The sequence below is a fragment of the Salvelinus fontinalis genome, chromosome 4 (genome assembly GCF_029448725.1).
Source record: "Salvelinus fontinalis isolate EN_2023a chromosome 4, ASM2944872v1, whole genome shotgun sequence".
Classification (NCBI taxonomy): Eukaryota; Metazoa; Chordata; class Actinopteri; order Salmoniformes; family Salmonidae; genus Salvelinus; species Salvelinus fontinalis.
Window position 1 is genome coordinate 65,612,869 of NC_074668.1, and position 12,850 is coordinate 65,625,718.

Here is a 12,850-nt window from a genome sequence, read left to right on the forward strand (position 1 = left end):
CGTATGGGTATGTGAGAGTGAAAGTAAGAGTTATTCACGGGAACTTGGTACAATGATGGTGATAATCATGTCTGTCAGACCTATAATGAACATACATACCATAGAGAGTCTCAGACAGAAGACACAGGACATATTCCACATCAGTGGCGTATTTAACTTTTATTTTGACAGGGAGTCAATGCTGAGACCAAGGTCTCTTTTCCAGATGTGCCCTGTTTAGCACAACAATACACATCAAAATACAATATACACATTAAACTACACATCCATATACACATTAAAATACACAACAATACATTAAAATAATACCTGTTCACAGAAAACACAGAGCGAGAGATGAGGGGAGGGACTTGGCTGAGAGTAACAGATGGTAGGGCCAACACCTGGCCTCTGACAGTTAGTCAGAGGGGTGCTCTTCACTTCACAGAGTGTGACAGAGATTGATCTAACCTTTAACCTCTAACATGTTGCAGTATAAGGCTAAACAAGTGTCTCTGGTTATGTAATACAGCCCCTTGGGGCCCTGGATTGACCTCTCTAAGCCTCTCTAACCAAGAATGTACTCAATACAATTAAATAGCTAAACTTTGGGTTTAGTGGCTTTAGACTAAAAAAACGGTTTTATCAAAGTTAAAATACAGCTGCTGTATTAAGCCTCTAGAAAATACATGAAAATGCCAGTTAGTCACGTTTAAACTTGCAAATATACAGACATTAGATCAATTTCAGAGGCAACTTACATAATAAAACTCCTTTCAAACTCTCCTTAGTTGTAATCTGTCCCAAAGCATCTTGTTACACCTACAGTCAATAACATTTACATGATTCATATATTCAAAACAATTTCAATAATATTACTGAATTGAAATAGAAGACTTACCATGACTTTCAAACAATCATCAAACAATTCATCATCCTCAAACAGACATGGTCACATGGTGTAGGCCCCATAGTAGTAGTCTCTCCAAAAGGGGGACACTTTTCACGGCACTTCCATAGAAAGCGATTTCCGTAGCAGGTTAGTTTCTGCTAGCTCTGACCCAAATCCTTCTTCTTAACCTTAACCTCAGTCTCCTAACGTGCTACGTTCATTTTCCTAATCTGCTGCGAAAAAGTAATTTTGTGTGCAGTGGAAAGCGTTTCCCCTCTCCGAAATTGCTGACTGCATTTGCCTTTTAAAAGGATAGCAGGTCATTGATTTTAGCCCTTCTTTACCTCACCATAGTGGTGGACATTCAAAAGGTCCCACCTGTTACAGTACATGTTGATCATGCTGGTCTGTATGTACATCTTGTGTACAGTATCTTCTCATTCACACTGAGCATGACATCAGATATACACATCCTAACATTCATCTTGCATGACTGTGGAGCTATCAAGGAGAAGAGGCAAACAGTATATCTAACATCACGTTTTATTTATTAAGTTATATGAGTAGCAACATTTAAATAAACATGATTTTAACAGTACAGTAAAAACATAATTAAGAGGTGGAAGACATAGAGGGCATCTCAGAAGGCAGAGGATACATTCAATCATTAGAGATAGTGATGAAAATGTGTTTGCATGTACATAGCTTTGAAAGCTGTTTAAATACATCATGTCACCAAAAATGTTCAAGTAAAGTTTAAATGAACTTCTACACCTCAACACTAACTCTTTGGTTAAATACTTTAAATCTTTATCCCAAACAAAGAAAATGATCACATTGGGGACTCAAAGGGTACTCCTGCATTGTGAAAATAGAGCAAAACCATTTGGGGCATTATCAGAGCACTCGAGACAAAATATTCACTTTGAACCAAAAGTAAACTACTGTCCTCTTTACATATGCACCAGCTATATTAAAATACAATTTTCTCTGAAAAGAAAATGGGAAGAAAATGTACAACATACAAGTCCACAGAATGAGGATTGGTCAAAGTAATTTCATGAAAAATCCTTTCCTCATCCTCATTCAATTCAGTGGTTGTGATCAAAGATTTCACAGTGTGTGATTATTTTATATATATATATATATATATATATATATATATATATATATATATATATATATATATATATATATATTACACAGTATACCAATGCTCAGGAAAAGCTCTATTGGCCATTTGTGTGGTAGGTTATAGTTAGACATACATCATGTGGATTAAGTGCAGATCTCTGAGGTCCTTTCAATAGATCAGTATTTTACCAGAATTCAGGACACAGAGTTCCGTGCCAGTGCATAACCATTTCGGAAGTGTATGTGATCTAATGGTGTGGGTGGTGGGTGGTGGTGGGAGGGGTGAAGGCACGTACAGTATCTAATGGCTTCAAATGTAGGTAATGACCTTAACATAAGATGCAAGAAAGCATGTTTTAATGTGTCTTGTATAGGTGTCTTCATTTAAGGGGAGTGCAGTTGTCTGTTGGATTTCCGTGGTAATTCCATGGTCCAGCAGGACATGTTTGGGTGGTGGTGTCCTCACAACTCTGTATTTAGCTTTCACAGTGTTCCACAGAGAAGTTGGACTCAGATCTGTTAGGAGCAAAACATCCCAGAAAGTGAAACACACATTTTTTCCTACACTGCTCTATCCTGTGGAATGATTAGTCATTACAATCAACAGAGAACATAATGGTTTGAGAAAAGATTGGATTATCTATAAACAAGTACTGTATTCAAAACTAATCCTTTATTATAACTTCAACAAATCACAAACTAGTTTTGTGATATGGTCAAACAGAGCATGCTGAATGGACTTACAGCTCTTGCTGCTTGTGGATCATGTGGTTGTTGTACTCCAGAATGGGAGGGATGCTCTCCTGATGCTCCTCCTCTTCATCAGGGAGCTGTTAAGAAATCATAGGTGATTTAGGTTTTATTGTCATATTTGTGTGAAATGTCTTCAGTGTGGTCAATGTAATGCAATAGTTTTATTGACTACTATAGTTGATCTTTTTTTTCGCCATTTAGTCATAAAAATTCAGATGTAGATCTCAAAGGTGGTCTGTAGCGCTTCACGGGAGACTAAATCAAAGACAATGGCACCACCTAGTGGTTGTATTGTGAACAGCAGGTGATGAGTGGCTGGTTCCCTTACCTCCCAGTACACCTCATCATCGAAACAGTTCTCATCAGCAGGATCACCCCAAATGGGTAACTTCAGGATGGAACCTGTGAACAGAGGAGATAGCGTTTAACTTCAGTCCCTTTCCTTCAAGTACATCCCCCCCTATACCACCCATGTCACCTCTAGGTCACCCTTTATATGCCCATGGCCGGCCAAACTCACCGACTATAGCTCCGCCTACAACCCCAAAAACAATGGACACACACATGCCAGCGGCCTGGTATCCACCCTGAGTTAACACGGTTCTGTCCTTAAAGTCTCCAGTGAAGTCAAACGTGTTGATCAACCTGGACGGAAAAGAACAATGTACAGAATCAGATTGTGTCCCATATTTAGTCTTGATGTTGAGTCTTCTAATGACTCAGTATATTTCCAACTAACTGTCAGATTACAGGCTAAACTGGGACTGTGACATAATTTGTTTGGTGTAAAATGACATTAATCGTTTAAGATATGTCCTGTGACATACAGTAACTGTGTGATATGATTGGTTGATGAGAGGTTGTGGGGGAATATGTGTTCTGATTGTCTGGTAACAAGGATACATGTTCAGGTTCATGTGGTTTGGCTGTGTAGCCTTAGGCCCTCTCGGGTCTCCGGACTCACCCCTGCTTTCCGTAGACTGACTCGCTGGCAGCTGCAGCAGTGATGGCTCCAACTATCCCGCCAATCACCCCAGGCATGGCATGCAGGTTGTGTACTCCACACGTGTCCTGAATCTTCAGTGTCTTCTCCAAGAAGGGCTGGGAGGAGACGGGGAAAGGTTTAACAACACACCCGCAACACACCCAAATAGTGTATTACCGTTTATGGCAAAGGAATCTGCCCAATAAAGATTAGGCAGCCATTTAGAGTGCTATACCTTTTTTTTGTGGCTCAACATCATTCATAAGAAGTAAATAAGAGTTGTAAGAGTTGTCATGACTTTCTTTGGACAGAACCTACTAAGCCTACAAGACAAGACATTGTAGCTTCAAGCTGTGAGAGGCCAGGGGTGAGACTCACAGAAATGAAGATGTAGCCCATGGTAGAGATTATGCCGCAGAAGAAGCCCACGATCAGAGCGCCGTAGGGAGAGATCATAAACTCAGCCGCTGTCCCCAAGGCAACACCCCCCGCCAGGGTGGAATTCTGGATATGCACCTGTTAAGCAAGAGAGAGCACCAGTCATGACACTCGAAAACTTGTCAGTCAACAAGATGAGTGCAGAGGAAGATTATGTAGACTGAGAGGTTGTCAGTTAGTGTCACAAATACACAGTTACAGAGAATGTCACACATGTGTACGTCCAAGCACACACACACACACACACACACACACACACACACACACACACACACACACACACACACACACACACACACACACACACACACACACACACACACACACACACACACACACACACACACACACACACACACACACACACACACACGGTTCCTTGCCATGTCGAGCTTGCCAGTCTTCTGGGAGAGGCTGGAGATGGCCACTGTGGTGAGGACAGTGGCGGCCAGGCACAGGTAGGTGTTGATGACTGCCCTGTGCTGACCGTCTCCATGGTCAGTAATGGCCGAGTTGAAACTGGGCCAGAACATCCACAGGAACAGTGTGCCTGAGGAGAGAGAAGGGACAACACAGTTAAGACACACCGATCATCACACATACTTCAGAACAGGAACAGTGCCATGGCAGAAAACTTCTACAAACTAAATATAGGTCACCATCACCAGAGGGAGTGAAACCCACACAGAGCAAATCAGAACCAATCATATGTTTATGCAATGGACAACTAACTCACCGATCATGGCGAAGGTATCGGAGTGGTACACAGAGCCCTGCATACGCTTGCTCTGGTGTAAATTAGGTCTGTAAAGGACCCGGGAGATGGCCAGACCATAATAACCTCCAAAGGTGTGAATAACCATGGAGCCACCGGCATCCCTAGCCTGTGGGTACAGAAACAGTCATTTGTTACCAGGTGTACCAAACCATGTGATTATGTGGCTGCAGGCCATTGAGGTTAGATAAATAAGTTACTATATCAGGGTTATAGGGGGAATTAAATGAATCCAAACATGGCTAATACAGTGTGTTTAATTTGATAGTTGTACGCCCAGAGAGTGCTTAATGGGACTCACATGAAGTAAGTTCAGAATGATGTACTCTTCCACAGCGAACAGAGTGACACCAAACAGGGTCATAACCAACAGCTGGACCGGGCTGACTTTGCCCAGCACTGCCCCGTAGGCTATGAGACAGCCCGCCACACAGAAGTCAGCATTGATCAGACTGCAGATAGAAGGCACAGGTGGGTGGGGTGGAGACAGATTATTACTGGAGAGTCATGTTGAGAGAGTCAGTCATGTATACAGTAGTAAAACCTGAATGACTAGATCAGTAAGTAATCCTCCTTCAGGTAATCCTCCTTTAGGTCTTTCTCTCATCTATGAGAGGAATGATAGTCTGCCCTTCAAGATGAATAACCCTGGAGATAAGTCTCAAGGATAATGATATTTGTGATGAAGTCAACCTAAATGATTACAACCTCCCCGCCTCTTGTTATTGAGATTCTCAGAACAAGAACCCATCCATCAGTTGAACCCAGGGATGGGGAACTGTGATGGGGTGAACCCCCTCGTGACAGTGAAGAGAAAACATTTACATTTCAAAGTTCATTTCCTGCAAAACAGCACATTTTGGCATGGGACGTAGAGAAAATGTTGCTGTTCTAAAGCAAGTTTGCTGCAATTCTACACATTTTGTCATGGGGTGGAGGCAAATATTTGAATCAATGGGCCCCACACTGATCGGTAATACGATCATGCTTAGATAGCTGGCCACTAGACTAACTCACCAATCTAAAAACAAATGTAGCTGACATGGGCTAATTGAGTGACTGCTGATGCACAACCACATTTTGAAATTGCACTTAGTTTATTCTATTATTCTAACACTCAATAGTAAGTTGAGACCCCGACTGAGTCCCCCCCCCCCAGTTTAAATAATAATAATATGATGCCCTCGGTCCGCCAGTTGCCCATACCTGGTTTAACCCATCACTGCTTAACCCATGGTGACAGCTTGCTTAACCCTAAGAGAGTCTATGGTACAGTCTATTGCTCCAATAGGGGCAGGGTAGGGGAGGCAGGGTAGCATAGTGGTTAGAGCGTTGGACTAGTAACCGAAACGTTGCAAGATCAAATCCCTGAGCTGACAGGGTACAAATCTGTCATTCTGCTCCTGAACAAGGCAGTTAACCCACTGTTCCTAGGCCATCATTGAAAATAATAATTTGTTCTTAACTGACTTGCCTAGTTAAATAAAGGTAAAATAAAAAATAACCATTCTGCCATTGTTTCAGTATGAGTAGCAACTCACTGATTAAGCCTCCTCCCCTCTCCTATGTGTGTGCATACCTCATCAGTTCTCACTCTAATTACTGAACAAATTGCAGCCTCATAGATGCACATCAGTGAGGTTGCATACCTTTCAACACCGATGAAGATCTTTCCTGTCTGGGGATCTAGAGAGTGGAACCAGCCTTGCATGAGCAGAGCCCACTGCAGGCCGAAGGAGGCAATGAGGAAGTTGAAGCCGACTGCGCCGAAGCTGTACCTCTTCAAGAAAGTCATGAGGAATCCGAAACCCACAAAGATCATCACATGGACATCCTGGAAGCCTGGAGAGAGGAGGGTTAGAAGGAGAATGAGAGAGAAAGAGAGAGGTGGAGAGTGAGATAATTATTCAAAGTGTGAAATAAATCCAATTAGTTAATGCAACATAATATTGCATCCAATGCAAGAGGCTCTCAGTAGTTGCATAGTTTTTGATAAAAATCAGTCCTGATGTTCTGTACCATTTGGTAAAAGTTTTAAAGCAGTTAACTCAACATGTTCAACTGGATATGTCATCATCAGATTAGAACGTTTATGATACACACCCTATCAGTTTACACGCCAGAGCTACAGCTGGGATATAATCTCTGATAAATCCAAACACATCATATTACAAGAGGAAACAGATGCCACATAACATCACAAGTGAACTTAACTTGTCACTCATTCAGCCTGGCTATCAGCAAAGATGCACCATCAGAAGCTGGTATAAACCAAGCTAGAATCAGACAAATTGGAAATAACCACTGACCTACATTTGGTAAAGAGAATATGTAGTTTCAACCCAAGTTAGAGAAGTTAGAGAGGCAAATATGGACTGCCACTGCATTTGTCCACTAATGAATAGATACTTTCAAAATAACTGAGACTGAGATCGTTGTCCAGGGGATTTCACAGGGGAAATTGTCAAACATCCTAGAGATCAAAGGTTGTCATCTGATCAAACAGCAAGCATGCTTTTTATTAATAACCTGATTCTTTATCATTTCAATGAAGATGAAACCATGAATCATACATTTACTGTATATTGTCAACCTAAACGATGCACCAGGCAGTCCAGTGATTATGAATGTACTTACTGGGGTATCTGAAGTAGAAGTCATTCTCTATGTCACTGGTGATGTTGTCATGGGCCTTGGTCTCTACCCAGTGTGTGTCCGACTCCTCGTCGTAGCGGATGAAGACGCCGAAGAGGATGATCATGGCGATCTGCCAGACGAAGCAGACTACCGGCAGTGTAAGACGGATGTTGGTGTTCTTTTGCCGAGAGAAGTAGTCTTTGCATCCCTGGATGCAATTCCCCATGGTGGTGGCTGAGTAAGTACTGAGACAGTGATGCTCTTTGACGTGCCCTGCGTGTGGCTGTGACCCTGAAACTACAGGCTGTATCAGCACAGGTATATATGGACCAAAGAGAGGTGTGTCCTCAGTGTGAGCCAGCTGTTGCCCTACCCAGCGCCAAACCCTCCCTCTCCCTTCCTGCCCTCTGGCACCTTGATAGATGACATCTGGCACGAGGCAGCAGAGAGTCCCGTGCATTTGATTGTTTGTCCCAAACAACATGTTGCATAAGAGGGGTTAGAGGAAAACCTGAAAAAAAAACATTTGGTTGCCATTTTTTGTTGTTAGAGGAGATCTCCTTTGTTGTTACTGGGCAACAAGCAACCTGGTCTCAGAGAAAGAAGTATAATACTATACATCCTCCAAGATGTATGATAAGTTAAGTCATCCAATTTGTATGCTATTGTACTGTACAACCGGGTAAGACATATACAGTACCAGTCAAAAGTTTGGACACACCTACTCATTCCAGGGTTTTTCTTTATTTGTACTATTTTCTGCATTGTAGTGTAATAGTGAAGACATCACGTCTAGTAACCAAAAAAGTGTTAAACAAATCAAAATCTATTTTACATTTGAGATTCTTCAAAGTAGCCACCATTTGCCTTGATGACAGCTTGCATACTCAACTGGAATGAATTTCAATTAACAGGTGTGCTTTGTTAATAAATCCTCTACTTAATCACCCTCGCGGATCCGGGATCATCCTCATCAGAAAAGCTGACTAGCATAGCCTAGCCTAGCGCCACAGGGATATCATACAATATAATTTCATGAAATCACAAGTCCAATACAGCAAATGAAAGATAAACATCTTGTGAATCCAGCCAACATTTCCGATTTTTAAAATGTTTTACAGCGAAAACACAATATATATTTATGTTAGCTCACCACAATAGCCAAACACACAATGCCATTTTTTCACCGCAAACATAGCTTTCACAAAACCCACAAATAGAGATAAAATTAATCACTAACCTTTGAACAACTTCATCAGATGACAGTCTTATGACATCATGTTATACAATACATTTATGTTTTGTTCAAAAATGTGCATATTTATAGCTACAAATCTGGGTTTTACAACGCAGCCATCGTCACAAATAACACCAAATTGTCCGGAGAAATTTTACACAACGACGTAATCGAACCAAAAAACTCATCATAAACTTTGCTGAAAAATACATGTTGTACAGCAAATGAAAGATACACTTGTTCTTAATGCAACCGCTGTGTTAGATTTAAAAAAAATAACTTTAGTACTAAGCACAGCATGCAATAATCTGAGACAGTGCTCAGCCATATTCCACAAAAATACGAAATAACATCATAAATATTCTCTTACCTTTGATGATATTTCATCAGAATGCAGTGCAAGGAGTCCTAGTTCCACAATAAATCGTTGTTTTGTTTTAGAATGTCCATTTCTTTGTCGAATTAGCAACTTTGGCTAGCATAATGGTGCTCACATGTCCATGAACGCTTGTCGCATGGAACGAAAAATTCCAAAAGTCATAATAAAAGTCTAATAAACTGGTCAAACTCAGTTGAAAATCCATCTTTGTGATGTTTTTCTCATATGTATCCAATAACGTCCCAGACGGAGCATTTTGTTGTGTCTACCTAACGCATTGCAGAAAATGATATGGTGCTCCCAGGTGCGCAGCAAAATACTGCCAATATGGCGGACCTGTCACTCCAAAAGCTCTCATTCGGTCCCACATCAGGCTAGACACCTCATTCAACATTCTACTGCCTGTTGACATCTAGTGGAAGGCGTATGAAGTGCATACAGATCCATAAATACAAGGCAATTGAATAGGCAAGGCCTTACACAGAGACCCATTTTCAGAATTTTCCCTTCCTGTTTGGAAGTTTGCTGCCAAATGAGTTCTGTTTTACTCACAGATATAATTCAAACAGTTTTAGAAACTGCAGAGTGTTTTCTATCCAATAGTAATAATATGCATATCGTATGATCTAGAACAGAGTACGAGGCCGTTTAATTTGGGAACGATTTTTCCCCAAAGTGAAAACAGCGCCCCCTATTAAGAAGAAGTTTTAAAATGTCATTTGTGGAATTTTTTCCTTCTTAATGTTTTTGAACAAATCAGTTGTGTTGTGACAAGGTAGGGGTAGTACACAGAAGATAGCTCTATTTGGTAAAAGACCAAGTCCATATTATGGTGTTAGGTTCTAAATGAACCGAGTAAAACACACAGACGATTAGTAAAGCTTAAACCAAGTTTTTTCACCCATTGAGTCATACAGCTACATAAGACAAAAACATATTTCCACCAGTGGTAGTATATATACCCCAATTTGGGAGGAGTCTCCTCCTTCCCTCTAAATATTACATCTTTATTACTAGGCAGGACGTTAAGTGATTAAGTGATGTGGGCAATAAACTGTTCCTTCTCCCTTAATGTGACCTTATCTGACCTCAACCCCCTTCCTCACTAATCCACGGCTCTCCACCATTATCAGTGACCGCAATTATGTGATTGCCTCTCCTCTACTCAGCACCTCCCAAAGCCCCCTGGCTCCTCCTGACCCAACCATATACATTCCTCCTACAGATACCCATTAACTTCTGGTGTATAAACTAGACTAAGGCACTCCTCATGTCTCTAGTATAAGTGATTATTAACAATATGTAAAGTGTAGAAATCCGAACCCATCAATAGCAAGAAGAGCTCAAATAGGCAAAGAGAAACGACAGTCCTTCATTACTTTAAGACATGAAGGCCAGTCAATCCGGAAAATTTCAAGAACTATGAAAATTGTGCAATCGCAAAAACCATCAAGCGCTACGATGAAACTGTCTCTCATGAGGGCCGCCACAGGAAAGGAAGACCCTGAGTTACCTCTGCTGCAGAGGATAAGTTAATTAGAGTTACCAGCCTCAGAAATTGCAGCCCAAATAAATGCTTCACAGAGTTCAAGTAACAGACACATCTCAACCTCAACTGTTCTGAGGAGACTGTGTGAATCAGGCCTTCATGATCAAATTTCTGTAAAAAAAATAAAAGCACTACTATAGGACACCAATAAGAAGAAGAGACTTGCTTGGGCCAAGAAACACGAGCAAAGGACATTCAACGGTGGAAATCTGACGGTGGAAATCTGACATTCAACCGGTGGGAATCTGCCGGTGGAAATCTGTCCAAATTTGTTGGTTCCAAGCTCCAACTCCGACTATTTACATGGGACAAGACGGGACAAGACAAACACACGTCCGACTGCTACGCCATCTTGGATTAAGTTGTATGATATTGTATGACCACTGTTCCATTCATATTGTAACCTAAAGTAGTAGCAGAGATTTACTTACAGAAGTGATATAGCAGTACTCATTACAAACAACATTCTGCATTAGAGGTCAGAGAAACTACTAATACTGTAGGTCATGTTTGACATTTTTGGTAGTCAAAAGACAGATATATATAATATTTAAAGCTGCAATATGTAACTTTTTGGGCGACCAATCAAATTCACATAGAAATGTGAGTTATAGATCTGTAAATTGAAAGCAAGTCTAAGAAGCAGTAGATCTGTTCTATGTGCGCTATAGATGCTTCCCCTGCTCAAGTTTCGTTTTTGCATCTTTTACTTTCGGTTTGTACACCAGCTTCAAACAGCTGAAAATACAATATTTTTTATTATGAAAAATATATTTTACAGCAGTTTAGATGGTACGTGAGAGTCATTTAAGATATTCTTCCAAGAGGTAGGGTTTCAGAGGTTTTCGGAAGAGGGGCAAGGAACCCTGTCCTGACTGTAGGGGGAAGCTTGTGCCACCATTGGGGTGCCAGGACAGAGAAAAGCTTTGACTGGGCTGTGCGGGAGCTGCCTTCCCTTCGAGGTGCGCTAAGAGACCAGGGGTGGCTGAACGGAGTGCTTAGGGTTGGGACATAGGGTTTGAGCATAGCCTGAAGGTAAGGAGGGGCAGTTCCCCTTGCTGCTCCGTAGGCAAGCACCAGGGTCTTGGAGCGCGAAGCCATTGGAGTGTGAGGAGGAACAGGATGACATGGGAGAACTTAGGAAGGTTGAACACCAGACATAAACAACACATATGGTATGTTATCCCACAGCACTGTGTTGTATGCAATACATCCCCCTTCTACCTGCAGTGTTTATTTAAGAAAGCAGCTGATGGATCAGCAACCTCAACTTTGGCTGCTTTGAGTTACCGTGAACTGTATTTGCATCTTGGGGGGGATATTGCCCAATCCGCTGTCTGTTATGTATGAATTAACATGTATTTAAATATGTATGTTTGGACAAACAAATTATCCTTTTTGTTTAACATGTGAGGACCTATTTGACAATGTCTGTCTTCCTTAATCCATTTGAGCAGACATAATTCATGTAGCCTAATAATGTTGAGATGAGTACCAAGGCTATGCAAATTACAGTACCAAATCTTCTACGCATAGCTTGCAGCTTAGTTTGTGCATTATTGATAGAATTTAAGGTCAGTGCATTATAAAATATACTAATTTACAGGCTACATAGCGGCTTGGTTGTCCTGGTGATGGTGATGTTTGGGTTGATAGTGTACTACTTGGTGCCCTGACTCCTGTTGATGGTGATGTGTGGATTGATCTTAAATTAACACTGCAGGCAACAGGGGCATTTCTGGCATACAACACAGGCCTGCAGGATAACATACCAAATGTTTTGTTTGTGTCTACATCAATTTAAATAGACACACACAGAGCAATATCTGTCCAGTCATCTGCCCAACGTGGTAATGAGGTGTATCTGAGGCTATAAGGGCATCCGGTAACTCCATGTGCCACACTGACTTCCCTGAACAGCAGGCCTGTATCAGTCTGGGTTATATGTACATAGCCAGAGCACTAAGAGGTAACTTATACTTATGTGTTACCCCACATATGTAAAATGTGGGGTAACATAAGCTTACTACTAAATATGTATTCTGAACAAAGTATATTGAATGAAATGGCTTTTCAATTAAATGGAATCTGG

At 41.2% G+C, this 12,850-nt stretch overlaps 1 protein-coding gene across 1 annotated transcript; it reads right to left on the reverse strand.

Annotated features, from left to right (window-relative positions):
* Positions 1-2,035: 2,035 nt before the first annotated feature.
* Positions 2,036-7,902, reverse strand: rhcga (Rh family, C glycoprotein a). Its single transcript, XM_055920999.1, has 11 exons — positions 7,594-7,902; positions 6,606-6,798; positions 5,258-5,408; positions 4,918-5,065; positions 4,565-4,731; positions 4,122-4,259; positions 3,723-3,859; positions 3,279-3,403; positions 3,087-3,160; positions 2,750-2,835; positions 2,036-2,521 (listed from the first exon to the last, which is right to left on the reverse strand). Exons 1-11 carry the CDS (start codon positions 7,817-7,819, stop codon positions 2,482-2,484), a joined length of 1,485 nt encoding a protein of 494 aa, XP_055776974.1. The 5' UTR covers positions 7,820-7,902; the 3' UTR covers positions 2,036-2,481.
* Between the last annotated feature and the right edge of the window lie 4,948 nt (positions 7,903-12,850).